This window comes from Schistocerca cancellata, chromosome 2 (genome assembly GCF_023864275.1).
Source record: "Schistocerca cancellata isolate TAMUIC-IGC-003103 chromosome 2, iqSchCanc2.1, whole genome shotgun sequence".
In the NCBI taxonomy this organism is placed as follows: Eukaryota; Metazoa; Arthropoda; class Insecta; order Orthoptera; family Acrididae; genus Schistocerca; species Schistocerca cancellata.
In genome coordinates, this window is record NC_064627.1 from 495,374,693 (window position 1) to 495,402,353 (window position 27,661).

Consider the following 27,661-nt stretch of genomic DNA (forward strand, 5'->3'; position numbering starts at 1 on the left):
TTCAAGCTGGAATTTCTGTAGATACAAATTTCAGTCGTCACTCTTAGATAAACAGGAACACGTATATTATATTACCTTTATCTTCACTGGCCAGCTGTCACAGTCCTTGAGATAGACAGTAAAAATCAAGTGTTTAGTTTGTAGAAGAGATATCTCCAAAGACTGAATCATCGTGAATTGCAGAGGACTTTCTAAGGTAACTGAAGCATACACGGATCCGGCTCTTCTCATTACCTTCAGGATGACATGACACTGTAGATGAAATCGAGGAAGTTAGAGACCTGGCAGAATATAGAGGGGTACGGGTATGCGGTGCAGGGGTTGAGGTTCCACGAGGCGATGCCGATCACCACCCCGTCCTGCACCAGCGGGCCCCCGGGGTCGCGCTGCAAGCAGACAGAAAATTCCTTGTATCGCTACCGCCAAGGTCTGCCACAGACACTACTTACACGTTCTAGGAGGTTAAAGTCAGAAAACTTAGGAAGAATAATGTAAAGCCCCTAAATCTGTAGAGCTAAAAACTTACTGAATTGATTGTCGACTCCATGGCGTGTTGAGTGCACCACGACCAAATAGTGGATAGAATTGGAAGGAAAATCAGCATTGGCCGTATTTTATTGTTTTATTGTCAGCAAAATCGATTTTCGGTCACTTAGTGACCATCCTCAGTGCTGTAATATACAATTAAAATTGCTAGGCACTGGTATCAATCTATAACCACAAGCTTAGAGCGATCACATAAACAGTTTTATGTGATCGCTCTGAGCTTGTGGTTATAGATTGATAGCAGTGCCTACCAATTTTAATTGTCTATTACAGCACTGAGGATGGTCACTAAGTGACCGAAAATCGATTTTGCTGACAATAAAACAACAAAATACGGCCAATGCTGATTTTCCTTCCAATTCTAACGTACTGAATTGTTGAATGCTGCATCTGAAACAAGCCTACAACAAAACTAGACAACAGACCAAGACTGCCAAAGGGTTATGCCCTTCAGGAGTCGGACTGATGTATGTGTATGTTATCTGGCAATGCCCAGCCCTTTTGTCCCTTCTTTCTCATTCGTCCCTTTACACACACACACACACACACACACACACACACACACACACACACACACACACACACACACACACACACGCAGATATATAAATGTCTCAGCAGTTCTTACAGACTTGCGTTTTTCAGCTAATTCTTCGATCGAATCTTGTGTCTTCACTCACTAATGAAACTCCTCTTAACCTATAGTTACGGAGAGTGCCTCGCAATCTCCAGCATTGGTCTCCTACGAGGTCATTTCTGGGCCTCTCTCTCCTTCCTCCCAGCACCGCAACTCCCATTCACAAAACCTTTCCGTATGCCTTTCCACTCATATTTTTTCCACCGTGTACAAACTCTAGGGATTGATCGAGTATACAGAACAAAAAAAGGTCTAATGAACTTATGTCCGGAAATGCGTGGTTTACATGCTAGAGGCCATTTATTCAATCATACATTGTTACAGAGACAGCGGTCTAATACGCGGTGTACCATGCAGCCACAGTTACAGCATGTGTTGAAAACGGTTTCCATGTGCCTCAACGAATGCGTGTACTCGCCGCAGCATGTTCTCACATTCACATCGGCCAGGCTGCATTCGAACAGCGTCAAAGGCACCATGATAGGCTACTGCAGTGTCTCCACATCTGGAATGGGCTCTGAATACACGATACTTTTGAGATGGCCCCATAACCAGAAATCGTACGGGTTGAGACCCGGTGAACGAGGAGGCCCCTCGTCCGATCCATCGACCGGGAAGACGCGGTTGAGATGCTTCCGGACGTTAACGACGAAGTGGGTTGGAGCACCACCATGCAGCAGCCACATAACCATCCGAATCACCAATGGCACTTCTACCTGCAGGGGAGGCAAAGTCCCCCGTAAGAAATGCCGATAGTTCCGGCGTGTTAGGCGATGTGGAAGGAAAACTGGTCGCAAAATACGGTCAATATTTATCCCGACGCACACATTCCAGCTGCACCGATGCTGATGATTCGCTGTCACTGTACCATGGGGTTCTGCTTACTATCCCACAGATGACTGTCATGAAAGCTGAAGACACCACTCCGCGTAAGGGTGACCCCACCTCTGAATACGATGGACGACACAAATCGCAGAATCGTGGTTGCCTGGAGAGGAAACCAGTGATAAAACTGGTCCCGATGAGGAAAGTCTGCCGCTAGTAAACCCTGCACACGCTGTAAGTGATGAGGATAGTAACAACTGTCATGGAGAATGCTCCACATAGTCGTCTGGCTTACCCCGCACTGGCAGGCCAACTGCCTGGTACTGATACGGCAGTCGCCTTCCACAGTGTTAATGACATTTTCCTCCAAATCTGGTGTTCGAGCGTTTCGGGTACATCCTTCAATATTTCCTGCTTCCTGAAACGTCCCTGTCTCAGACACACGGTGAAACACTGATGCAAACATTGAATGCTGTGGGCGGCGGAGATAGGTCTCTAGATACAATCGCCGGCCGGGGTGGCCGAGCGGTTCTAGGCGCTACGGTCGCAGGCTCGAATCCTGCCTCGGGCATGGATGTGTGTGATGTCCATAGGTTAGTTAGGTTTAAGTAGTTCTAAGTTCTAGGGGACTGATGACCTTAGAAGTTAACAAATTGGGAAGTCAACTACAAATACAGTATTTAAACTCATATGTGTCTGTCGTGCTCTAAGGAAGTTTAATCACGGCTGAGGTAGATAATTGCATATGGTCCATACAAAAAGAAAGAACTCATTCAAGTGGTAGGATAACAATAACGAAGTTAAAAACAGAAGGATGCATAGTGAAAGTGAGGGACACAATGGAATTCAACGAAAGTAATAAAATGAAGTCTCAGCCAAAGAAGCTTTTATTCTAGACAGGGTAGAGCATACTAAGTTTTTGGGTGTACATATAGATGAGAATCTTAATTGGAAAATTCATATTTTTGATCTTCTAAAGTGACTAGGTTCAGCAACTTTTGCAATCAGCAAAATTGCCAATTTTGAAGATACATAAATTAGTAAGCTAACATACTTTGCATATTTTCACTCCCTTATGACATACGGAATAATTTTGTGGGGTAACTCAACATTTAGACAAAAAGTATTCACTGCTCAAAAGAAAGTGGTTAGAATAATGTGTGTGGTTCATACTCGCACATCTTGTAGGCACCTTTTTAAAAGATTGGGAATTCTTACAACAGCCTCACAGTACATTTACTCACTAATGAAATTTGTTCTCAACAACATGGACCAGTTTAAAAACGACAGTGACATTCATGATTATAATATCAGAAAAAAGAAAGACTTACACTATCCTGTACTCAACCTGTCTTTGGCACAGAAAGGGGTTAAATATGCTGCTATAACAATGTTCAACAAATTACCAGATGAAATAAAATGTCTGACAGATAGCAGTAACAGCTTCAAAAATAAATTGAAACCATATCTCCTTGACAACTCCTATACCACAGATGAATTCTTGAATAGGAATAAATAAATCTATAAATATAGTATATGCATTTTGTGTCATTTAAGGGAATGGAGTAAATAATAGAAATATTAATCTTTAACTCTGTATTGTAATATATTTATATATATTAAAAATCTTGTTTAATATGTGCATTCCTTGTGCACTTGACACGTTCCACATCATAACGGCTACCGTACCGTGCGATTGATCAATGGAACACGCAACCAACTAACTAAATCAGGTGGCTCAGTGTGCTGTCGTTAATATATCCTCATGTTGAGGTACAGGTTCATGTAGGTGTGTGAACAAGAGTGGCTGGAAGTGACGGACATTATATTGTCATTGATAAAACGTAACATACGGCAATATGGACTAGTAAACGAAACTACCGTCACAGTGAGACTGAAATTTGCGGACGTCTAACAGTTGTAGGAATATACACACAAAAGGAAGGAAGGAAGGAAGAAACTGATCTGTCCTCAAAGAATTACAGAAACACATGAATAAAGTAAACAACACCGACCATGTCATCTTGGCAGGCGACCTAAATGAAAGGACAGGTAAAGAACATATGCGCCAGTTGATGAGCCACAATGAAGAAGAAACTCTTAATAACACGGGTATAAAATTGACTGAGTCTGACACCTTTAATGAAGCCAAAGTAACCAATACTTTTTTTAGAAAGAAAGTTATACAAAACTAAATATGATCTGCACGGGGCTACAGATTTCTTACTGATTGTATAATTGTAAATAAAAAATTAGTTTCAAGAGTGACAGGTACACACCTATATAGGGTGACAAACGTGAGTGCAGGCCACTGTCTTATTAAATGAAAGATCCAGCTGTGGTAAAGATGGAAGAATCATAATAAGAGGAAAATTAAGTGAAATAAGTCCAAACAAAACTTTTAAGATGCATCTGCTCCAAGAAGAGAGTTTAAGGAATCTGTATCAGCGCAGGTTAATTATTCCATCAAATGAAGGACTAACTGAAGAATTTAAAAACATCAAACTACAGAAGTACTAATAAAAAATCCAAAACAAACAGAAGAAGGGAACTGAAAATTTGGGACGGAGAGGTAGAAGAAGAGGTAGAAAATAAAAATGAAGCCTACAGGAAGTAAAAGGAAATTTGCACTCTGCAGCGGAGTATGCGCTGTGGTGAATCTTCCTGCCGGATTAAAACTGTGCGCCGGACCGAGACTAATTCAGGTTCCTTCACCTGCCAGAAAGTTTCACATGAGCGCACACTCCGCTGCAGAGTGAATATTTCATTCTGGAAACAGCCCCCAAGCTGCAGCTAAGCCATGTCTCCGCAAGATCCTTTCTTCCAGGAGTGCTAGTCTTGCAAGTTTCGCAGAACTTCCGTGAAAGATGGAAGGCAGGAGACGAACTGGCGGAAGAACAGCTGTGAGGAGGGGTATAGGGTCATGCTTAGGTAGCTTAGTCGAAAGAGTACTTCCTTGCGAAAAGCAAAGGTCCCGAGTTCGAGTCTCGATCCGGCACACAGTTTTGATCTGCCAGAAAATTTCATAGAGGGAGTTTTTGCAGAAACAGACTGAAGAAGCTAAAGAAAAATGTAATAAAATCAGAAACTAAATCAAAAAAATTGTAAGAACGGCACTGAGATCATCAAGAGATACGTTCATAAGCAGAGTCGAACATGACATGCACGATAGACAGGATGTAGTATATAAATTGATAAGACAGCTAGAAAGAACAGACAAATACTCTGCAAGTATCAATATCATTCTTGGATAAATCACTATAAGAAATTATGGTATGAACCGCATTTAGAAGTGCCAACTGAAGAAATGCAGTGAAAGGGACACATCTAATAAATTTGACAGAATTAAAACAGGCGTTACAGAAAACAAAACAAAAACACAAAAACTGTCCTTTAATATATCCTCTCTGCTGAGGTAGAGGCTCATACAGTGGAGTGAAGAAGAGTCGCCGGAAGTGATGGACAACACATTGTGGTTAGTAAAACATAACGAGATATTCAGTGGTAGACGTAAGGATCTTCACAGTGAGACTGAAGTTTGATACTCAATTGACCATTAAAATTGCTACACCACGAAGATGACGTGTTACAGACAAGAAATTTAACCGACAGGAAGAAAATGCTGTAATATGCAAATGATTAGCTTTTCAGAGCATTCACACAAGGTTGGCGCCGGTGGCGACACCTACAGCGTACTGACATGAGGAAAGTTTCCAAGCGATTTCTCATACACAAACAGTAGTTGACCGGCGTTGCCTGGTGAAACGTTGTTGTGATGCCTCGTGTGAGGAGGAGAAATGCGTACCATCACATTTCCGACTTTGATAAAGGTCGGATTGTAGCCCATCGCGATTGCGGTTTATCGTATCACGACAGTGCTGCTCGCGTTGGTCGAGATCCAATGACTGTTAGCAGAATATGGAATCGGTGGGTTCAGGAGGGTAATACGGAACGCCGTGCTGGATCCCAATGGCCTCGTGTCACTAGCAGTCGAGATGACAGGCAACTTATCCGCATGGCTGTAACGGATCGTGCAGCCACGTCTCGATCCCTGAGTCAACAGATGGGAACGTTTGCAAGACAACAACCATCTTCACGAACAGTTCGACGACCTGTGCAGCAGTGTGGACTATCAGCTCAGAGACCATGGCTGCGGTTGCCCTTGACGCTGCATCACAGACAGGAGCGCCTGCGATGGTGTACTCAACGACAAACCTGGGTGCACGAATGGCAAAATGTCATTTTTTCGGATGAATCCAGGTTCTGTTTACATCATCATGATAGTCGCATCCGTGTTTGGCGACATCGTGGTGAATGCACATTGGAAGCGTGTATTCGTCATCGCCATACTGGCGTATCACCCGGCGTGAAGGTATGGGGTGCCATTGGTTACCCGTCTCGGTCACTTCTTGTTCGCATTGACGGCACTTTGAACAGTGGACGTTACATTTCAGATGTGTTACGACCCGTGGCTCTACCCTTCATTCGATCCCTGCGAAACCCTACATTTCAGCACGATAATGCACGACCGCACGTTTCAGGTCTTGTACGGGCCTTTCTGGATACAGAAAATGTTCGACTGCTGCCATGGCCAGCAGATTCTCCAGATCTCTCACGAACTGAAAACGTCTACTCAATGGTGGCCGAGCAGCTGGCTCGTCACAATACGCCAGTCGCTACTCTTGATGAACTGTGGTATCGTGCTGAAGCTGCATGTGCAGCTGTACCTGTACACGTCATCCACTGTTTGACTCAATGCCCAGGCGTATCAAGGCCGTTATTACGGCCAGAGTTGGTTGTTCTGGGTACTGATTTCTCAGGATCTATGCACCCAAATTGCGTGAAAATGTAATCACATGTCAGTTCTAGTATAATATATTTGTCCAATGAATACCCATTTATCATCTGCATTTCTGCTTGGTGTAGCAATTTTAAGGGCCAGTAGTGTAAAAGATATCTAACAGTTCTAGGAACCCACGCAACGCAGGAAGGAAATAAAGATTAAACAGAAATGCAATACGAAGAATTACAGAAACATCTGTATAAAATGAACAATAATTAACTTAGAACTGTTGATATATGGCTGACTTTCTAGAATTCAGGATGCACCATCTCGATAACATGTTTTGGCGTTCGGGTGAAATACCAGAAGAATGTAGATGCACTAAAATTTTTCGCTTTTTAAAAAAAAGGGAGAGTGAGAAGTAACGCAACTAATTACCGGGAATCAGTCTTCGGAAAACTCCTAACAAAATCTACAGCAAAATAATTAATGAAAGGCTTCGAAACATCTCTGATTCGATTTATGAAAACAGAAATCAGGCTTCCATCAAGGAAGATCCTATGTCAACGATGTTTTCACTCTGAAAAAAATTATTCTGAAAAGTCTAGAATTCAATTTGGAAGCATACGTAGCATTTGTCGACTATGAAGAAGCATTTCATCGCAACCGCAGAAAAAGACTCTGCTTAATAATGGGTGAAAGAGGTTTCACCGGGCACCAGATAGAAGCACGTTAAGTTTTCCATAAAAAAACCAAAACCAAAATTAATCCTGGTGAAGAGCTGACACCAAGAGTAGAGATAAATCTGGTAGTAAGGCAAAACTGTTCAACATCCACATCGACGACCTTGTCAGGTAATGGTTGAAGGACAGAATACCTCAAGGTATAGAAACCAGGACGGGGGAATTTCTAAATGCATGCTTTTTGCGACAACCACCTAATCATATAGAACATTGAAGACAAATTACAAATACCGGCACGAAGATTAAATAACATAAGTCCAAATTTCAATCTCAAGATATCGACAACAAAAATAAAAAGTATGTCCTTCTTTGGAAAATAACCCAATAAGGCTAATATAATCATCAGCAACGCAACAAAAGAAAATTAGCATCTATATATATATATATATATATATATATATATATGTATATATATATATATATGTGGAACGACAAGAAGAACAATAAAAGGTAAAACGAGAAGAGAAACCCAACTGAAATTTTATAAAGTAATGACACTATCCATAGTGTTAAACGGAGCAGAAAGTTGTACATTAAGAACAAAAGACGTGAGACAACTTGAAATATCAGAAATGAAGTTCCTTTCTACAACAGTGAAAGATCGCACAAAGAGAACATAAAATAAGAAGTAAAAAAAATGTAAATGTCGTGAGACTAGGGCCTCCCGTCGGGTAGACCGTTCGCCGGGTGCAAGTCTTTCGATCTGACGCCACTTCGGCGACTTGCGTGTCGATGGCGATGAAATTATGATGATTAGGACAACACAACACCCAGTTCCTGAGCGGAGAAAATCTCCGACCCAGCCGACATTCTGTCGCGCTGACCACACAGCTACTGGGTGCGGACAAAGAAGAAGTGAAGAAATAAGGGAAGAACTGGGGTGCAGCCATTAATCCCTTGACAAGCAGCGGAATTCAATCCTTTTGGAAGAAGGAGTGTGGGAAGGCCGAGGAAGAGATGGTGAGGCCGGAACAGGTTGTAAAGCGTAATTCTGTATTGGCAGAAGAAGAAGAAGTAGTAGTAGTAGAAAACGAACTACTCGGCCGAGGCGTTCCTTCCGTCCGTTGAGGTCCCCCTCACTTGCCTTGAGGTAGGGCACAGTCTAATGAGGCATCACTTTCTTCTCTAGAGCGAGGACCCTCCACTATGTAGTGCTTTTAACTGAATGTGTTTTATTTCTAGTTAAGGGGACTGGGCTAACAAGGGAGCTGTGGAACTTCCAGTCGGACATGGCGAAACCTACCTTGAAAATATTTTGTGCAGGAAAAATACACCTAGAGGAACGCAATGTGAAAATCTTAGCTTCTAAGACACACTGCAAGACTTTTTCTTGATGTTGAAATTTGCCATATTCGTAGCTCGTCAGGTGGCGGGAGAAACGCATACCCCTTCCGTAGCTTAGCGGACAGCACATGTCCAACATGGCGCGCACAAATCCCTGGTTGTCACACATCGGTAAACAGATAACTCGGGCCAACGCGGTTGTAATTTGTAAAGCGAATTTCAGTTTCCGTCGATAGTTTCTCTGACACAATTGTTACTATTAGCTCGAATTTGCTACTCATTGAAAACAGTATCGCCAAGTTTTAACAATGGAGATGAACCTGTATTAACTTTCTTTGTGATTTTTTGGTACGTGTTGCTAACAGCATCTCCCTCTGAGCAGGTTACAAAGTTTCACAGCAACGTGGAATTCAATTGAAGAGCGGAAGTGGAAGACGTTTTAAGTGTCAAATCTCGCATTTGTCAGGAGAATCAAAAGACGGGGTATCTCTTTCTGTACATAATCTATTGAATCCAAAAAACCGAGAGGGTAATCTGATACCAGAGGATTATGTTGCCCATACCATCTCTGCAAAAAATAACGAGACAAATTAGAAAATAAACAAGTACCATATCAGGAAACTTTCAGGCTCTAAGCGTCAGTAAGGATGTTTTTGTTCCAATTGTCATTAATATAGAGGCACTACGTTTCATTTGTGATAATACAAATACAGAAATACAGCAGTAATATTGTAATTCATTCCTTTTAAAACAGAATAACAGCGTTAAATTCTTGAAAAAACATTCCTCAGTTTCTTATACAACTCCGAACTCGGGATAAGATGTTGCGAAGTTTTCTGTAAAACTACCTATGCTGTTGAAGAAATGGTGACGTAGTCAATAGGTTTTTCTATTTTGTAACTGATAGGTGGTCTTTCAGATCAAGTACGGCAGTGTATCCGCCATGGTCTTTTCTCTCCTGAATACAATGACTTCTTTTTCGTTTTTCTGTTCCAAGATAAGAATTTTTAATAGCTACGAGTATTTGAGATGGATGAGTAGGAGGCACATTGCCCGTACTGCATTTTGAGATCTTACATACCTTTACTGACAATAGCATCTTTAAAATCAAAGTAGTCAGTTGTATGCATTGATGCACTGGAATTGCGCGGAATAGGTTCATAGCTTTAGCTTGCGGAACTCTTGAGGGAAGCGCTGTTTGGCAGAAAGACCACACACCTTCTAGTAACGAAAGTCTGAAACATTTTTCTACGATCAGACACTTGGAACAAGTTTAGGGACAAGTAACAGAGTACCGAGAACAAACAGCGTATGTGAATAACGAGGCACTTAGAGCGTTTTCCATGTCCAGACTTCAAATAACGTTTTTAACCCTCCAAAAGTGAATTATGAAGAACGTGGTATGCAATTGAACTCATCTACATTTCTTGAAGACCTACGTATGTCTTACTTTGCTGGACATCCATTCCAATGATCTCGACATTTCGTTAGAAATTATGGAACTGTTACAGGAAACAGGAAATAACTCTGACGATTCTGTGGACTGTGGTTCGAAACATGATTGTTGCGCTAATTAAAGTCCAGAGCACAAACAGAGTTCCTTCCAAGCCCAAAGAAAACACGTCCATTAGTATCTTTCAATCAGAAAGGAAAGGTTGTAAATTTTTTGGTTAAACGAAGGAGATAGAAAACACTGAAACAATGTGCAAAGCTGGTTTCGTCTCGTAAAATCTGAACTTAATTAGTATAAATCGAGGAAAGATTTACACGAAATACGAAATATACGCCAAAATGAAACTCCACTGTTATAAGCGGTTCTTCGTGCTACAAAATGAATAACTTTAATATTTTAAGGTACTTGCAGTGCGCCTTAGCAGCTAAAATTTCGACAGTACATTGCCTTCAGTGCATTCTTCCTGTGTGAGAAACTTCGGTGTAGTTTTCGACATGTCGAATTACACCATTCCTTTCTTAGTTCACTATCTGACCTGCCCTCTATTTTAGCTGACAATGTGATACGGCTTGAGCTATTTTGTGAGATGTCTGCCTTTTTTCCTTAAATTATGAGGGAGAAGTTTTTAGTGTGCTATCAGGGTGCCTGGTTCCTCGTGATTTTTTAGAGTGATCAGCAGTTCACACTACCTTGAGTTAATTTTTTTGTTCTATGGTTCACTTAGGATTTTGACAACACATTATCAGACTGAAAAGGTCAAAAGTTTTACATTTGCCATTATGTGGTACGTCATGATAGGTGAATGTGAGTGAAAATGAGAGAGAATGATTTAAGCGAAATTATATTTTAGGCATTTTTAGTTTTAACTGTTTTAACGACATTTTTTGTGAGTATTTCAACAAGGGTGCTATTATCCTCACACACACCATAAAACTTGCAAAACTTGCAGCGCATATATTGCGAAAACGGAAAGTACTATTGATGTGCGGTTTTCACAGTATAGACTGGTAGTCATAGGACGCATTGTTAGTCACTAAACAGATTGTACTAATACTTAAAAACTGTATTTTGTGTTAAAAATACACTTATTAAGCGGAACAACGCACATTGACATTAACAAACTAAAAGTACGGTAAGTCAGAATGCCAGTGATTTGTTTGCAGAATTCTATTGCGACTCGTTTACGAGGTATCGTATTTTGAAAAGTTTTCACACCGACACTTGTTTGTGCCATTCAACCTGCGTGGTTGCTAGGCACGATGTTGTCATGTTTGCTCACAGTATGCTTGTTTGTTCCTTGTGCTCATTGCAGCTTGCTACTCAGTGTGTGAGAGTCCAAGCAGCAGGTCTTGAGTGGGCAATGGGATTTACCTATGCAGAAAAAGTCGATGTGCTCATGGTGTGTGGAGAGTGTAAGAAAGATGCAGTTCGTTTTTATACGGTGTATCCCGCGAGATATCCCAAAAGAAGTTAAACATCTCTGCAATTATCAGTCTCTTCAACCAGTTATGTGAAAGTTGTAGTGTAATACCTGGACAAAGTAACAAAAGGAAACAACAGAAGAGGAGGAAAACAATGTTCTTGCTGCTGTTACAGTTGATCCGCTCGTTAGCTCCCGCGCAATCGCACGAGGAAGTAGTACGATCAGGCAAGCGGCCTAACATATACACCATTGAAATAAACTCCACCCCTACACATTCTCTCCATCAAGATCTATATGGAAACGATTATAAGAATCGTGTTAACTTCTGTATATGGACATTAAGGCATGATTTGCCAGATGTTTCATGTATCTTGTTTAATGATGAATCCACATTTACCAATCATGGCCAGGTAAACATGCGCTATTGGTCTGTTCTACAATCTCCCTCCGTCAAGTGGAATGTCATCGTCCATTGAGTGTAAACGATTGGTGCGAGATAGTGAACCATCGTCAGCTCATTGGCCCGATTTGCATAGACGGAACACCGAACACACCAGTATCGCAGCCTCCTAACAGACTTTTTTCCACGGATGCCAGAAGACGTTCTTCTGAGGATTAGGAGGAAGTTGTGGTACCAACATGATTACTGTCCAGCCCATACTGCACGAAGTACTACAGGATGTCTTCACGAACTGTTTCCAGAACGTTTTATTGGACGCAGAGGAGCTGTACCCTGGCCGACCCGTTCCTGGTTTTGACGTCTGTAGACTTTTTCTGTGGGAAAACCTACACCGGATGATATGCATCGACGTATTACTGCAGTCTGCTCGGACATCTCCGCTGAAATGGTAGCATGTGTGCAGCAGTCGTTCCACTAGACTGGAAGCGTGTATTCCCGCTGGCGGTGGTCACTTTGAACACAATGTGTGATGGTCAATTGTCTCGTTACTTGTCTGAATCCACTATCCAGTGTATGCAGTTCTTTAGTTTATTAGTGTGTGCTACCAAAGGTATTGTATAAGTGTCAGTGTGGGAACTTTTCAAAATCCGATATCTCGTTAACGAGGTGCACTGGAATCCTGCAACAAACACCACTGGAATTCTAATTGTGGTGTCACCGCCAGACACCACACTTGCTAGGTGGTAGCCTTTAAATCGGCCGCGGTCCGTTAGTATACGTCGGACCCGCGTGTCGCCACTATCAGTGATTGCAGACCGAGCGCCGCCACACGACAGGTCTAGAGAGACTTCCTAGCACTCGCCCCAGTTGTACAACCGACTTTGCTAGCGATGGTTCACTGACAAAATACGCTCTCATTTGCCGAGACGATAGTTAGCATAGCCTTCAGCTACGTCGTTTGCTACGACCTAGCAAGGCGCCAGTACCAGTTACTATTGATACTGTAATTATGTACCGTCAAGAGCGACGCTCATCATTAATGCATTAAAGTTAAGTATTCCACCAGATACGTCCGTTTTTCTAAAGTCTAATTTCCTTGTCCTGTTCCAGACCTCACGCCAACCTGCGTGAGCTAAAACGCGTGCCTTTCGGCTTCCTCTAATAATACGGTGTTGGCTCTCCTGCCAACCCACAACACTAATTTACCCTCGTTTTAGTTTGTTATTGTCAGTAGCCACTGTTACATTTAAAATATTGTATGTTTGCACAAAAAATACTCTATCTATTATTACAATCTGTCGATTGAATGAAAATCTGATCCCTGTCTGCCAATCCATTCTGTGAAAACCGCACATCAATAGTACTTTCCATTTCCGCAATATTTTCGGTGCAAGTTTTAGATGATTCACCCTGTATATCAGCGATTAACAACTCACCCTACCTCGAGTTAATTTGTTATTCTTGGTCCTGTGGTTCAGTTAGGATTCGGATAACACATTTTACGACTGAAAACGTCAAAAGTCATAATTTGGAATGACAGGGAAGGAGAATGTGGGTGAAAATGGGAGAGTGATTTTAAGCGAAATTATACGTTAGGCATTTTGGAGAGCGCTTACAAGCAAACCCTACACCGTACCATTGTCGCAGGCCTTTCAGACTGAAGTAATGTCGGCGACAAAAATTCTGTTGTGCACATTTGAATGTTAACTCCTTGAATGTACCTGGTCTACGCGCTGATTACTGACCGTGCATATGGATTTGTCAGGCAGGGCGTCGGTGCAGAGGTGGTTGACGCCGGGCACGTTGCTGGCCAGCGGGATGCACTCCTGCAGGGAGATGACGGGCACCACGGCCCACTGCAGGCGCGAGGGCCACGTCGGCTGGCTGGTGTTGCTCGTGCTGCCCCAGCCCATCATCGTCGCGTTAGAGCCAGCTGCGGACACGGCAAGGTGCTCGGTTAAACACGTAGCAACTGGCGAGCGATGCTGATAGCCTCCGACACGAACTAGGCGATCTCGGCATTACAGTCATTGCGAATGAATACAGTAAAAACTCCAAGCGAGCTGTGGGATTCACCGAATACGAAGCAGATAAAGAAACAGGAAACAGCTACCTGCCGCTGGCGTACTTTGAGTGAGAGGTGACAGCGAACGCACAGGTGAGGTGCTCAGACAGCGAGGACTGGCGTCGTGGGCGGCGAAATGGAGGTTGGCTTTCATTGCAACGAAGAGTCACGCACTCGTCATGGCAAGACCCCCAGTCCACGAGGCACTTAGGCAGACCGACATCCTGCGTAGAGCCGTGCAATGGAGAACAGTCAAGCACGTGGGTGTCATTCTTATCACGTGTCCAAATGGTGCCAACACGTTAATGGACTGAGGGGAAAGCGGTGTGGCGGCTACGTCCGTTTTACCCGATACTAAACCCTTCTTCGGCACTCCCATGGGTTCTTGGAACTGTCCGTACAAGACGCTATTGCACCCGGTTTTGGACTACGCAGTTGTTGTCTGGGTAAAGTGGCCGATACACGTATCTATTGCCTAATGGAGGTGCAATGTGGAGCTCCCAAACTCCCTCAGTACCTACTCGTGAGTCCGCAGCTCGTGGTCGTGCGGTAGCGTTCTCGCTTCCCACGCCCGGGTTCCCGGGTTCGATTCCCGGCGGGGTCAGGGATTTTCTCTGCCTCGTGATGACTGGGTGTTGTGTGATGTCCTTAGGTTAGTTAGGTTTAAGTAGTTTTAAGTTCTAGGGGACTGATGACCATAGATGTTAAGTCCCATAGTGCTGAGAGCCAACTCCAACTCCAACCTACCTCGTGATTTCCCGATGGCTCAAATCCATTAGGTAGCAGGAATACCTGATCTCTGAGAGACATTTAGGCGACGGCCCGTGACGTCACACAGCCGAGACACAAGCAACCTGGGCACCAGGCTGAAGCCTCAGATACACGCTTTCTTCCATATGTGTAGGATATTGCTTGACTACCAGCCATCTCCTCTGTCTCAGAAAATGCGATGCGCAAAATTGATAATACAATAACACAGAGAACAAAATTTACACGATACACACAGAGGTTGCGCTCACGACTTCCCTCCTGTATTGACGACTGTAGCGAGATAAAGGCATCCGGCCACAAAAATGAGATTGTAAAATCATTAAAACAGCGGTCCCCGTACGACAGTTAGACGCTAGGAAAGACAGAGAGAAACCAGCAGTCTAGTTCCCCCTGAAGTGGGCCGCTCCGAAGATGGTCGAAACGTCGGTTTTAGTTAGTAGCTATTTGATCTACTAAACGACAAGGACCAATAAAAAAAAAAGATTCTACCCAAATCCCACAAACTTCCGTACGTTCGACATGGGGTGTGCAGATCGTAAGTAGTATGTAGTGGAAGTGACGAAACCAGCTATGCACGAGCGTGAGTGAATAAATGAGTAGCAAACTGGGATAGAGACATCTGGGCCGGCTGTTCCAGCGTGATATTTATCTACCTTTCCAACATACACCCCCTGTAGACCTATACGAGTATCCCATCGTTCGACAAGGCGCTAACCAGGGAGGTCAGGATGCTCTTTCTTTATACTCCTTGTTTGTGACTTTTTCTGTTCTTTGCTAGATTCGTGAATCCAGTTAAATACAAATTTCTATTAAATACAGTTCTAATCATATAGGGGAAGAATTTCGCTGCGGATGTTCCCTGTGGACAGTCCCTCGGCTCACAAAAATCGCTTTGTTGTAGTCAGGTACGCATTCATAGCACACCTGCCTTCTTGGTCTGGCTACAGATAATTAACTGTTGGCCGCGGAATACTGTGTATCCGCTATGCTGCTTGCGACGTCTGCTGCAACCGTCTACATAAACGATGTGCGGAGTTCTGGTGTTTGCGACTTATTTGCTGACTCACCCTCGTAACTCTCTATTGGACTCTTTGGAAAAGCGTGTTTGCGAATTGCAGTATTTATTATACTAATAGAATAAATTCTGAACAAATGTTGAGTCATAATTACAACTCAACATTTCGATTAGTCCTTCCCTTATGAATTTTTGATGTCCCCTGTTAATGAAAGTATAAAACAGTTTATTTGTAATCTAGTCAACACCGTGCAAGGTGGATCCCTAGGAACGTCTGATTTCGAAGGCTCTCTAAAACTGTCATGCTTTCCTTTACCTTGTCAGTTGCTGTTCTCCCCATCGCACTTTGCTCATCCTTATCTAACGCGACTCCACATGTACAGTCGTGCTCAAAAGTATCAGAACGACCTGAATTGCATTTCGCCCGATTCGCATGCAACACACATAACGCAGCTGTCTAGCAGGTCCTCTAATCGCTCCTTGGTACAGTCGTTTGACTATTGAAAATGGTTCCAACAAGTCACCACTAGGAAACACTGCTCTGTATCGCAAAAACTCAAGATGTAAAATAATACTACGATTCTACAAATATCAGGGAACACCTCATCACAGATAAGACTGTCCTTAACGCTTTTAAGCTCACATTTATTACAATAAATGACATACCTGAAATGTTACCATTCTCATTATTACATCAGATAGGTAATACACGTAGTAAGTTCGTCGTATTCATAATTTCCTCTTCAAAGTAACATACCTTACTTATTATTTAACACAAAATGACATTAAAAATTTAAGTTCTTCACGAGCAGCTAGTTGAGAATTTGTATGAACTTCAAATGACACGACGAACCGTCTCGTTCTGCATATGGATTCAAACCCAGGTCATGCAGACTAAGCAAAGATTTCGTGACTGACGGAAACTAACAGTCATTCCTGATTAGGAATACAGAGAGTGATATAACTCGAATTTAGACAGTATCAGTTAACAAATACCGACTAAGTTACATAACGCAAACATGTTTAACGGACGCGAATTCCTACCCAGCACCTACTGTCCCTGTTAACGAACTAAGAGAGATGTTAAATATTGCTTCTTAACAAGTAACTTACTTGAAATACCGTGAGGTAAAGCTTAGTGTTGGACAGGGATTCGAACCCATAACCTAATAGGATAGCTATTGAAGCACAATCAACTGTGACATATCGGATTTTCTCGGCAGTAGCTAGATGTTTTAACTGAAATGACGAGACGAAGCATTAATTTTTCCTTCCCAGGCTTCCAACCCGGTATCGCTGTTATATTCTAGAGAAAACGAACGTGAAAATGTGTTTGTTGCACCAGCAGAGACATGTGAGAATGTTTGGACTAGAAATAATATGACAAAGAGATCAGTGCTGAGTGCGAATAGAGCCCCACACATATCGTTGTTGACTACACACAAAGAGACATCAGCTACCGAATCTTTCTCCACCAGCAGCTCGGAATAACATCTTGAACTTACAGTGATCTCGTAAATAGTTCTGTGTCTCACTGGGAGTCAAAAACGTCAAATATCGTTAGTGTTGACAACGAATGAAAATGCATTAAATATGGAAATTATTATCTACCAGCAGATAGGTGTTCTCATGCTAGAGTTTGATAATACATAATGAAATCTTTAGTGCCGGGCCAGGATTCGAACCCATTCACGCGCAATATGTAGAGATGTTGAGGAATCTACAGTTTTGAACAAACAACAAATTGTAGCCGAGCTGTATTGTCACGAAGGGATCAAATTCCGTGTTAAGGGCGGTCTGAGTTGCATTTCCAGTTAAAACCTAATTTTATCGACATACAGAAGCTCATATAAAAGATAGAATAAGTGTCCTCTGAGCCTACATAGCGTTTGTTTCGTCACTAGAAATAAATAGTATAACAAAGGTTACTGATGGTAGATTTTCTACATGTCGCCACTCCAGACTTTATTGTGGGTCAACCTAACGTCTACTTGGTAGAGAACGAATATCATTTTTAACGTCAATTTCAGACCACAATGCCATTATATCTTCTTCACTTGGTGTAGCCAGAAGTGAATGGAATCTGTATCTCCCTATCTAAAATCATTGACCAAAGCTGGAATCGAACCCAAACCATAGATATATAAACTTATCATCCCAACAGACCAAATCCTCTTCCCATTCGGTCATTTTCCTATCTAACGACGTTGTGCCACACTGGCTTAGACATCTGACACACAGGCCCCCTGTATCAATTTGCAGCATGTTCAGTAAATTCATTTACTTGGTTGATCGAATCACCATGAACTAGCTCCCTTGGCTACCCAGTGCATACATTCAACTTTATTTTGTAATCGCCAAAATAAAATCACATAACTGCCACCAACACAGAACTACCAACAGTGTAGAATACAGAAATTTAAACAGGAAGTGTTCCTTTACACTTGAGCTACTCTATTGCGCTATCTGTTTGTTGAAAACGACGTGCAGTGCAAAAGAAAAGGTGTAACTGTTTGTCTCTCATAAGTATTCACCTGGCCATATGCATTATCCCACAGCGCTGTGGAATGTAGAAGTTCTGGAGGAATTGTTGACTTCTGGAGCTATTGTTGCTACGTGTCAGCTAGTAGCGTAATGGTAAGTATCGCGCACGGTAGATAAGATGTCGCGAGTTCGAGTGTATTCACTGCTATATTTTTTAAAACGCAATTCTGCTGTCTGCTAAAGTTATCAATCTAATGGAACTTGTAACATAATTCCCTTCACTTCTCAACCCAAAATAGTCACATGTGGGGAAAGGGCTAACTTCTGCGACATTTTATTCTTTTCAGGTTTAATAGACAACCAGGCAGCAGATGCATCTTGGAACTTTTGTATTATGTATGGGTAGAGCTCATCATGCCAAATTACGTCGGAAAAGTATTTTCTACATTAGCTGTCGTCTGGTATTGGCATTTTATTCTTCTTTAAACCTTTGTTGACAGCTTGAACTCAGAACAAATTTTCTACATGCATGCAATCAATAAACCGCATGTGCATTTTCAGACTGTTATAGATATCAGAGAATTCGCATGTATCGATGATTAATCTCTCTCTCATATTTACTATTGTTTTAACAACACTAAAGGAAACCTTACGTAAATTGTAAACTATATTATAAGAAATGTAATAAAACTAGCCACAATAACCTTACGACGAAATTCTGTTGTAATAAAACTGAGTATCTGTACACAAGCGTGCCTCTATCGACACGAATTGCTAAAATACTACTCACTTAGATTTTGATGGGGTCTGTGTTTAATTAGTATGCTGTGTCATACTCAAGAGGTATGCAAATGTGGCATTTCATAAATAAAGTTATGTATTCCTAGAAACCCAAAATTTGCTTGTCAGCAGCGGAACGAGGCGTTACCTGTTGTGCAGCATTGTAAGTTTTTCACCATTGTACTATGAGCCGAAAGTATTTTCTTTCTATTTCCTTATCGATGTTTGATCTGACTGTTTGTAGCTCTTTCACAGAAGGGATAAAAACGCCACACTGAGTGAGACTGGAACTGTGAACCATAACAGAAGCTTTTTATCATAGGTCAGCACATTACCACAGAGCTGGCGAAGAAGTATGTGTCTTAGCTTACTCTTACGAGGCCAATAGTGGCTAGAACTCGTAAACCGCCATTTGAAGGACGAGATTAGTTGCCATTTTCACGTGCAACGACTTTCCTGGGCTGAAAACCGTAAATTTACAATATATTGTTACACCTCAAGCGATAATAATTCAGATTATTCAATGGAAATGACAGGTAAAATCAAGTGAACTTTGAGGCTTAATTCCGTGCACACCAGGAAGTAACTCGTCGATCACAGAGTTTCCAGACATACATTGCCTTGTTGCCAAATCTCAGTTACAATACCAGCAGGAAGAAGACGAACCGATGTGATCCTACAGCAGGCTGGGAAGTGACCATAGCTGTTATCTCCAAGTCGCGGCTGCTACTTACTGCCTGGAGTACGTAATACGTATGATTCGCATTTCTGTAACTAGGTTTAGGGACTGGAGCGTAGTTACTAATAATACTCAGAACTGACAGCAAACTAAGCATCATAAATCAGTAACTCTCATAGTTGTTTTTATACTTTTTTTTCGTAAGTGTACTCAAAACTAAGCAACTCATTCACAGAAGTTTTCGTGCCTCGCCGATAGTCGAATGTGTGTGTGTGTGTGTGTGTGTGTGTGTGTGTGTGACAGAGAGAGAGAGAGAGAGAGAGAGAGAGAGAGAGAGAGAGAGAGAGAGAGAGAGAGATAAAAATCAAAAAGAATGAGAGAGAAAGAGTGAGAGTGAAAAATTGTAAAGAAATTGAATCATGGTATGTAAAGAAATCTTTCATTAAAGTGACACGTTCCACATCATTACCAAATATCATTCATGATCTATGAAACAAGACTTAGTCTAATGTAATCTAATCTAATCATATCATATTGATGACTAACCATGAAGAGTCATGAATTACCGAAATTTTTGCCAATACCAATAACCAAATCTAAACTTGAAAATAAATGACAGTTTTTGTAAGAAACTGGGACTTCTATCAAGACCCTTCCGTTCCTGTTAACTAACCACGAAAGATGTCTGATACACCTCTATTCTGAAGTAACAAAGTGTGCATGCATTTAAAGATGAAGTGCATGATGTGAAGTTCTGTGACGGAGATAGGAACCCAACACGTAATCGGATTGTTAACTAAGTAAAATCAAATGTTACGTATCGGTTTTTCTTACCAGCTGCTAGATGTTTGAATCTAAGATAAGGATACAACCTTTTGTGCCTAAGCGACAAACGAACTGCACACCTACCATGCATCCACGAATATAGTTTAAGTATAAGTTGTTTACTCGCCAATAGTAAGATGTGTGCGTGTTTGATCAGAAATATCGGCACCTATTGTGATTGTTGGCAACACATGAACAGAAATTAAAAATGCTCGTTAATTGTCACTAACAGGGCAGTGTGCACGTGATAGGGCTTGAAATGAAATTATGAATATTTTTGTTCTGTATCAGGATTCGAACCCACATACTTGCCTTTGGAGGAGACCTGGAGAAGATTGCAGTCTTGAGAAAAGGAACGAAATGATTGAACTGTACTGTTCCGAGAGATTCAGATCGTCGAAAGAAGAGATACGAATTCGAATCACAGTCCAGCACCAAATTTTTCAACGTCTCTATTTCAATCAAATACAAGTAAAGTAAGAGCCCTGTTCCTTTAAATGGCTATCGGTTCATCAAATAAAATAAAATTTTCTAATGTAAGTAAGTTTACTGGCGACTGTATTTCTGTTTACCATGACTTCCGCTATGTCATTTCCCAACGTAAAGCGGCTCTGCCCAGTTGGTAATGAAGGAACGTGATGTTTAATGCGGATTCTGGATTATAACGTCTTTCTCTTGACGTTACCAGGGGTAAAGTAAATCTGTTTGTACCTCTAAAAAGTAAATGGCTGAACCCACGCATTGCACCTGTGATAGTTCGTTCCGCCAGACCATTGTGGCCACATTTCCCAGCCCCAGGAGTGTGCTGTAACAGATGATGTGCTTAGCTTACAAATTAGTCACGGTGCAAAACACGCGAGGCTATTAAATGGTTAAGTAGAAGTAAGCTTCTGAAGCGGAGATTAAGCTATTCTCATGTCAGCAGGATGTAAAGACTCTTCTAGGCATCATAGGCTCGACATGAAACCATTTTGAAATTTTCACAAATTCTGGAAATTTCTTAGTTCGAGAAAATCCACTGGGAAGTGTGAAGTTACCGGATAATTCGAATATTACCGTCATTATTACTATCATTTTCTTCATACCTCTGCTGGAACAATGACTAAGATCATTTGATGCCTTTTGTTCATTATGGAAGCAGTTTCCCAAGAACAGGTTCTTTCCCTGTCTACGGAATCCTTTTCATGTTCATATCAAACATCAGTAATTACTCGTAGATTACATTAAAACTAAAGCAATTGATGAAGATGTTACTTGATAACAAAAACGCGCTGCCTTTCTTCATTTACTTGCGCCTAGATATGGCTATCGAGTACTGCTAAACCAAAAGGCAAGAGATGTTACTGCCTTCCGAAACACGTCGCCGTCAGTTCTTCCATATGATTTGGTCGACGTGACCTGTTTCAAGTTGTGTATGACAGACAATGTTTTAGAAAATCAATTGTTTTCCTTTGCAATAAACAAAGATTTTCATTCTAAGCTATCCAAGTACAAAATATTCGCAATATTAGTTCAAATTAAATATTCGCTTCTATAATGTAGGGAAGTATTTCACAGTTTCAAAACCCGCATCCGACTCATTGTCCTTACACTAAGTCCCTGACCATAAATTCTAGCTCGGAGTGACGCCAGATTAAGTAACCTAATGTAGCGAGGACTGTTTGCCAGTGCTCTTTCTCACCGGAAAATACGCAATTCACTCATTGGGCTCCATAAGTACACTGTAACAGTAATTTCTGTATGTATGCAATGCATACGGATTAGAATTTAGTGGTGCTCTCTCTTCCACTTCTGTATACAATATGCCTGACCTAAACGGGCCCTTTGTGATTACAGGCCCTGGGTAGTGCAACATCATACCGACAACAGTAATGTGCTTATACTGACAACCTGACTGTTCGTTTAACCTGATTTTGTAATCATTTAAATAAAACAACATGACCTTCCAGTGGGAGACATTTCGTCCCCCTTTTCCTTCTGTGAAATTTGTCAGTAAGTTTTTTGCCTTGCAACAAGTGAAATTCGGTAGAGTACGGCAGGTAAATTATTGACAAACCACGATTTAGCGCCGTTAAGACGATTTATTTAAACGTCACAAGACTGCACATAGGTGAAATCGATTTCGAGGTGCAAAGTGTTTGTTATCTTACTTTTGTGACAGGTGGGCATAAGTGATTTCCATAGACTTTTACTGTACTGAAATAATCTTTTGTCACAAAATAACAAGGGAAGTGTTTTATTCGTATATATTTTGTAGGGAACTGTAATCGTGATGGAAAATTATAGAACTGAATGTTTGACACAACTGGTAGGAGAAAACGCTGCATATTAACCAAACCACGCGCCTCTTTTCCATATACTGCTGTGACACGAGCACAGGATTCTCCTCGCATACCGCTACAGAGCTGTTCCTAGCACAACTGAGAATTGGCAACATCGTCACAAACATTAGACAACACTGTGACAGTGCAATCAGTTCCGCGTATGGTACTGAATTGACTCGCTAAATTCACTTAATATTGCCTTTCCATTTCAATGACTCGTGGTAGATAATCCTCATGTAAACTAAGACACTGAGACAAAATTCAATTTTTTGCCTAAAGAAATGCTATTCTTCACATAAGTGAGAACTTTTATTATTTTTCACGATGCGTTATGAGGCTGAGCGACTAATACCATGATGAGAGTGGCGTACAGGCAGCAGTGTGTCCGTAGCCCGGTGGTATCGCCCGTGTCTCGTGTCAGAACGGCTCAGTCAGTTGTCAGTTCTAACAGTGGTAGGGGCCAGAGTGTGCGAGCTTTTTTTGTGATATCTTTTATGGAGCTGCGAATTTCCAGGAAAAATTCTATATGTAAATCCGGAGAAGTCCTTTACACATCAAATCCTCTTGGTAGCTCGACTCAGTAAGTTGTGTTAATGGTCACAGATCTTGGCCTTCTGACTGCCAAGCTGCTTCGCAATACCAGCAACTCTGAAGAAATTCGAATTGACTGTCAACGAAACAAATTTCAATATTGTTCTTCATTTAAGACTCACATGCCAGGGTGATAAGCATGACGGAAATGAACTTCTTGATTACTATAGGGCATCTATGATAAATTTCCACAGTAGCAATTAGGAACTCCGAAGACATCTGCCAACAGCGGCTCTAGCAACTAACTTTTTCTCTGGGTATCTTCAAATGTGGGCAATTTCGTCTCCTTAAATCCAATTGAATATTTTAAATATCACTTGTGAACAGCGTTCACTTCTCCATTAATTAAGGTGTAGACCTCAAAACAAGCAATTTGCCTGAGTAGCTATATAGCAGGTTCTGATAGGTATTGACAATCTTTTGCATCCATTTACCACAGAGAATCAAAGAAAGAAACCAAACATTATGTTGCATTTACTCTCTGTACCTTGACTAACACATATGAATCCACGACAATAATACATTTGAAGAATCTCCCGTGAAAGGAAAAAGAATAGAATGTGACGCTTTAATTGTAGTGCACTGGATCAGAAACAATGAAATTAATTCTGTGCCACATTGATATATTGCATTCTAGTGTAATAAAATAATCATCAAAAATGATACTCGAGCAAAAAACATGTTCTAAAATTCTACAACAGAACGACGTCAGAGATATAGGTCTATAGTTTTGCGGATCTGCTCGACGACCCTTCTTGAAGACTGGGACTACCTGTGCTCTTTTCCAATCATTTAGAACCTTCCGTTCCTCTAGAGACTTGCGGTACACGGCTGTTAGAAGGGGGGCAAGTTCTTTCGCGTACGCTGTGTAGAATCGAATTGGTATCCCGTCAGGTCCAGTGGACTTTCCTCTGTTGAGTGATTCCAGTTGCTTTTCTATTCCTTGGACACTTATTTCGATGTCAGCCATTTTTTCGTTTGTGCGAGGATTTAGAGAAGGAACTGCAGTGCGGTCTTCCTCTGTGAAACAGCTTTGGAAAAAGGTGTTTAGTATTTCAGCTTTACGCGTGTCATCCTCTGTTTCAATACCATCATCCCAGAGTGTCTGGATATGCTGTTTCGAGCCACTTACTGATTTAACGTAAGACCAGAACTTCCTAGGATTTTCTGTCAAGTCGGTACATAGAATTTTACTTACGAATTCACTGAACGCTTCACGCATAGCCCTCCTTACGCTAACTTTGATATCGTTTAGCTTCTGTTTTTCTGAGAGGTTTTGGCTGCGTTTAAAATTGGAGTGAAGCTCTCTTTGCTTTCGCAGTAGTTTCCTAACTTTGTTGTTGAACCACGGTGGGTTTTTCCCGTCCCTCACAGTTTTACTCGGCACGTACCTGTCTAAAACGCATTTTACGATTGCCTTGAACTTTTTCCATAAACACTCAACATTGTCAGTGTCGGAACAGAAATTTTCGTTTTGATCTGTTAGGTAGTCTGAAATCTGCCTTCTATTACTCTTGCTAAACAGAAACCTTCCTCCATTTTTTTATATTCCTATTAACTTCCATATTCAGGGATGCTGCAACGGCCTTATGGTCACTGATTCCCTGTTCTGCACTTACAGAGTCGAAAAGTTCAGGTCTGTTTGTTATCAGTAGGTCCAAGATGTTATCTCCACGAGTCGGTTCTCTATTTAATTGCTCGAGGTAATTTTCGGATAGTGCACTCAGTATAATGTCACTCGATGCTCTGTCCCTACAACCCGTCCTAAACATCTGAGTGTCCCAGTCTATATCTGGTAAATTGAAATCTCCACCCAAGACTAACATGCTGAGAAAATTTATGTGAAATGTATTCCAAATTTTCTCTTAGTTGTTCTGCCACTAATGCTGCTGAGTCGGGAGGTCGGTAAAAGGAGCCAATTATTAACCTAGCTCGGTTGTTGACTGTAACCCCAGATTACATAAGAAACAGATTGACCGTCCTTACGGCGGAACAGGCAACCGTAAAAATAGTTTTCCTGTCGGTCAACAGATGTCACAGGCGACGCTACAATGCTAACTGACCTGTCCATGTCGCGGAATTGGCAACGCTGTATCTTCGGTGACGTGAATTAGGCTGTTTTGCGTTCGGCTAGAGCGCTGGGCCGGAAGTGCATTCGTCACACTGCTGACTGTAGCTCATGATCGGCTGTGGTTTTTCCCGAGTTTTCAATCTAAGAATGTAGATTGGCTCCTGTAATTCTACAAACCAAGTTTATTTCTCACAATCATATGCGAAATGAAAAATGAAAAGTAACACACAAACATTTCTCGCGAGTTACTGTTTAAATGCAGACTGTATTGCAGTCGCAAGGGTTTTACACTCGCCTTCCATGCCGTCCTTTTCCTCTTTGCTATACAGCTCTTCCGATACGGATTATGGTGGTAAAAAAGAACTCTACGTGCAGGTTAACACTAGAAAGTTTTCAAAATCCGCATTCGGTTATGATGCGAATTAAGGCTGGACATATTTCAGTGACAGTCATTTCAAATTTAAATTCTTTTACTTTGCATGTAACTTATCGTAAATGATATAAGAGTGGCACAAAAGGATGAATTTTGGATTGTAGTTGAAAGGGGGCTGCAAAAGCGGTAATACAAAGTGAAAGCGTGTTTTTTGAGCATATTTTGGAGGTGTCAACTTTGAAGGGCCACAGACGGCAAACCATAATTATGTTAAAAATTTACTTTGTACAGTTTAAGGATAACCCGCAAATATTCGCAACAGACGTACGCTTTTATCTGCAACACAGTTATTACTGTGGATATCCACACTCGCGCAGACCTGTTACTATAAGTAGTGTTGTTTTCAAGTGAAAGATGTGTGAGGATTATTAGCGCACAGATAAAAATTAAAATAGGCAGCGTCTATAGTTTGCATGTTATGCTCGTTCCCTTCTATTCTCCTCCCTTCATTCCAGTATAAACGCTTGTTCACAAGAATAAACGAATGGCAGTGAACATTGGCGAATTATCTATGAATACTCGTTTGCAGCAGTGTAAACGAGGTTTTACACTCGTTCACTTCGTTCGCTCTTGTATATACCAGGATTTAGAGGGACCGATGACTTAGTTAGATGACAGCTATTATTCATTTATTTCACTGTTGTGACTTCAGCTCTAGAGCCATTTTCAAGTACAAAGGGAAAGGTCTTTTAAGCTAATGCTTCTTAAATTGTTTACCAAATGTTACCACACTATGCTTTGCATTTTGTTATCCATATGTTATACTGGCTTCAGTTTTCACATTGCACACAAAAATGCCTCTACACCCAAAATCATGATAGTGAAGTGAATAATCAGTTTTAAAAAGTCCAAATCGCAGCAAAGATTTCATTTAAAAATTATATGATATGATTCTTGTACAGGAAGGGCTGCCACGTTATATCGAATATAACATCTACAAAATTTAAATAGGATCTAATGCTTATGGCTCTTTATTAATTCTTACTCGTTACTAATTTATTGATTTACCTGAATTTAAAATCCTCTCGCGTAACCTTTCTTTATCTATGACGGGAAATTTGAACATTTTTAGTTCAGGATTTGTTCGTCTACTCCTTCCACAGTTGATATACTCGTAGGTCCTCCGTATGACGACTCGATCCACTACCACCGGTACGTCAGAAACAGCTGTACTTCACAGACGCCAAATAGTGGAAAGCTGCACGCGTTCGGCCGATGTTGCCACATATTTCACAGAACGGAGTGGCATCTAGTGGTTGATTCCACAAGTAAGGGTGTGACGCTGTTGCCACCTGGTGGTCGTTCCCTGACAAGGGTTGCCTGCTAGACCAAGCGATCGGTCAATCTGTTTCTTACGTGATCTAGGGTGTAACCTCCACCCATAATAATTCACAGGAACTATCCACTTCTACTTCACTACAGGATAAACTACTACTAACAGCGACAAACACGCCACCACCGGTTGCATGCGATCTATCCTTTCTAAACACCGTCTGTGCCTTTGTAAAAATTTCGGCAGAATTTATCTC

General features: G+C 41.5%; 1 protein-coding gene across 1 annotated transcript; it reads right to left on the reverse strand.

Annotated features, from left to right (window-relative positions):
* LOC126162027 (glandular kallikrein-3, submandibular-like) lies at positions 1 to 27,172 on the reverse strand. Its single transcript, XM_049918252.1, has 3 exons — positions 27,141 to 27,172; positions 13,840 to 14,027; positions 1 to 386 (listed from the first exon to the last, which is right to left on the reverse strand). The coding sequence occupies exons 2-3, from the start codon at positions 14,008 to 14,010 to the stop codon at positions 237 to 239; spliced, it is 321 nt and encodes a 106-aa protein (XP_049774209.1). The 5' UTR covers positions 14,011 to 14,027; positions 27,141 to 27,172; the 3' UTR covers positions 1 to 236.
* Positions 27,173 to 27,661: the final 489 nt, after the last annotated feature.

Excerpts from the sequence above, each read along its gene's own strand:
- LOC126162027 (XM_049918252.1), bottom strand. The coding sequence starts at position 14,010 with ATGATGGGCTGGGGCAGCACGAGCAACACCAGCCAGCCGACGTGGCCC. Across the intron at positions 387-13,839 it reads CTGACAAATCCATATGCACG|CGCGACCCCGGGGGCCCGCT; the intron begins GTCAGTAATCAG and ends GTCTGCTTGCAG.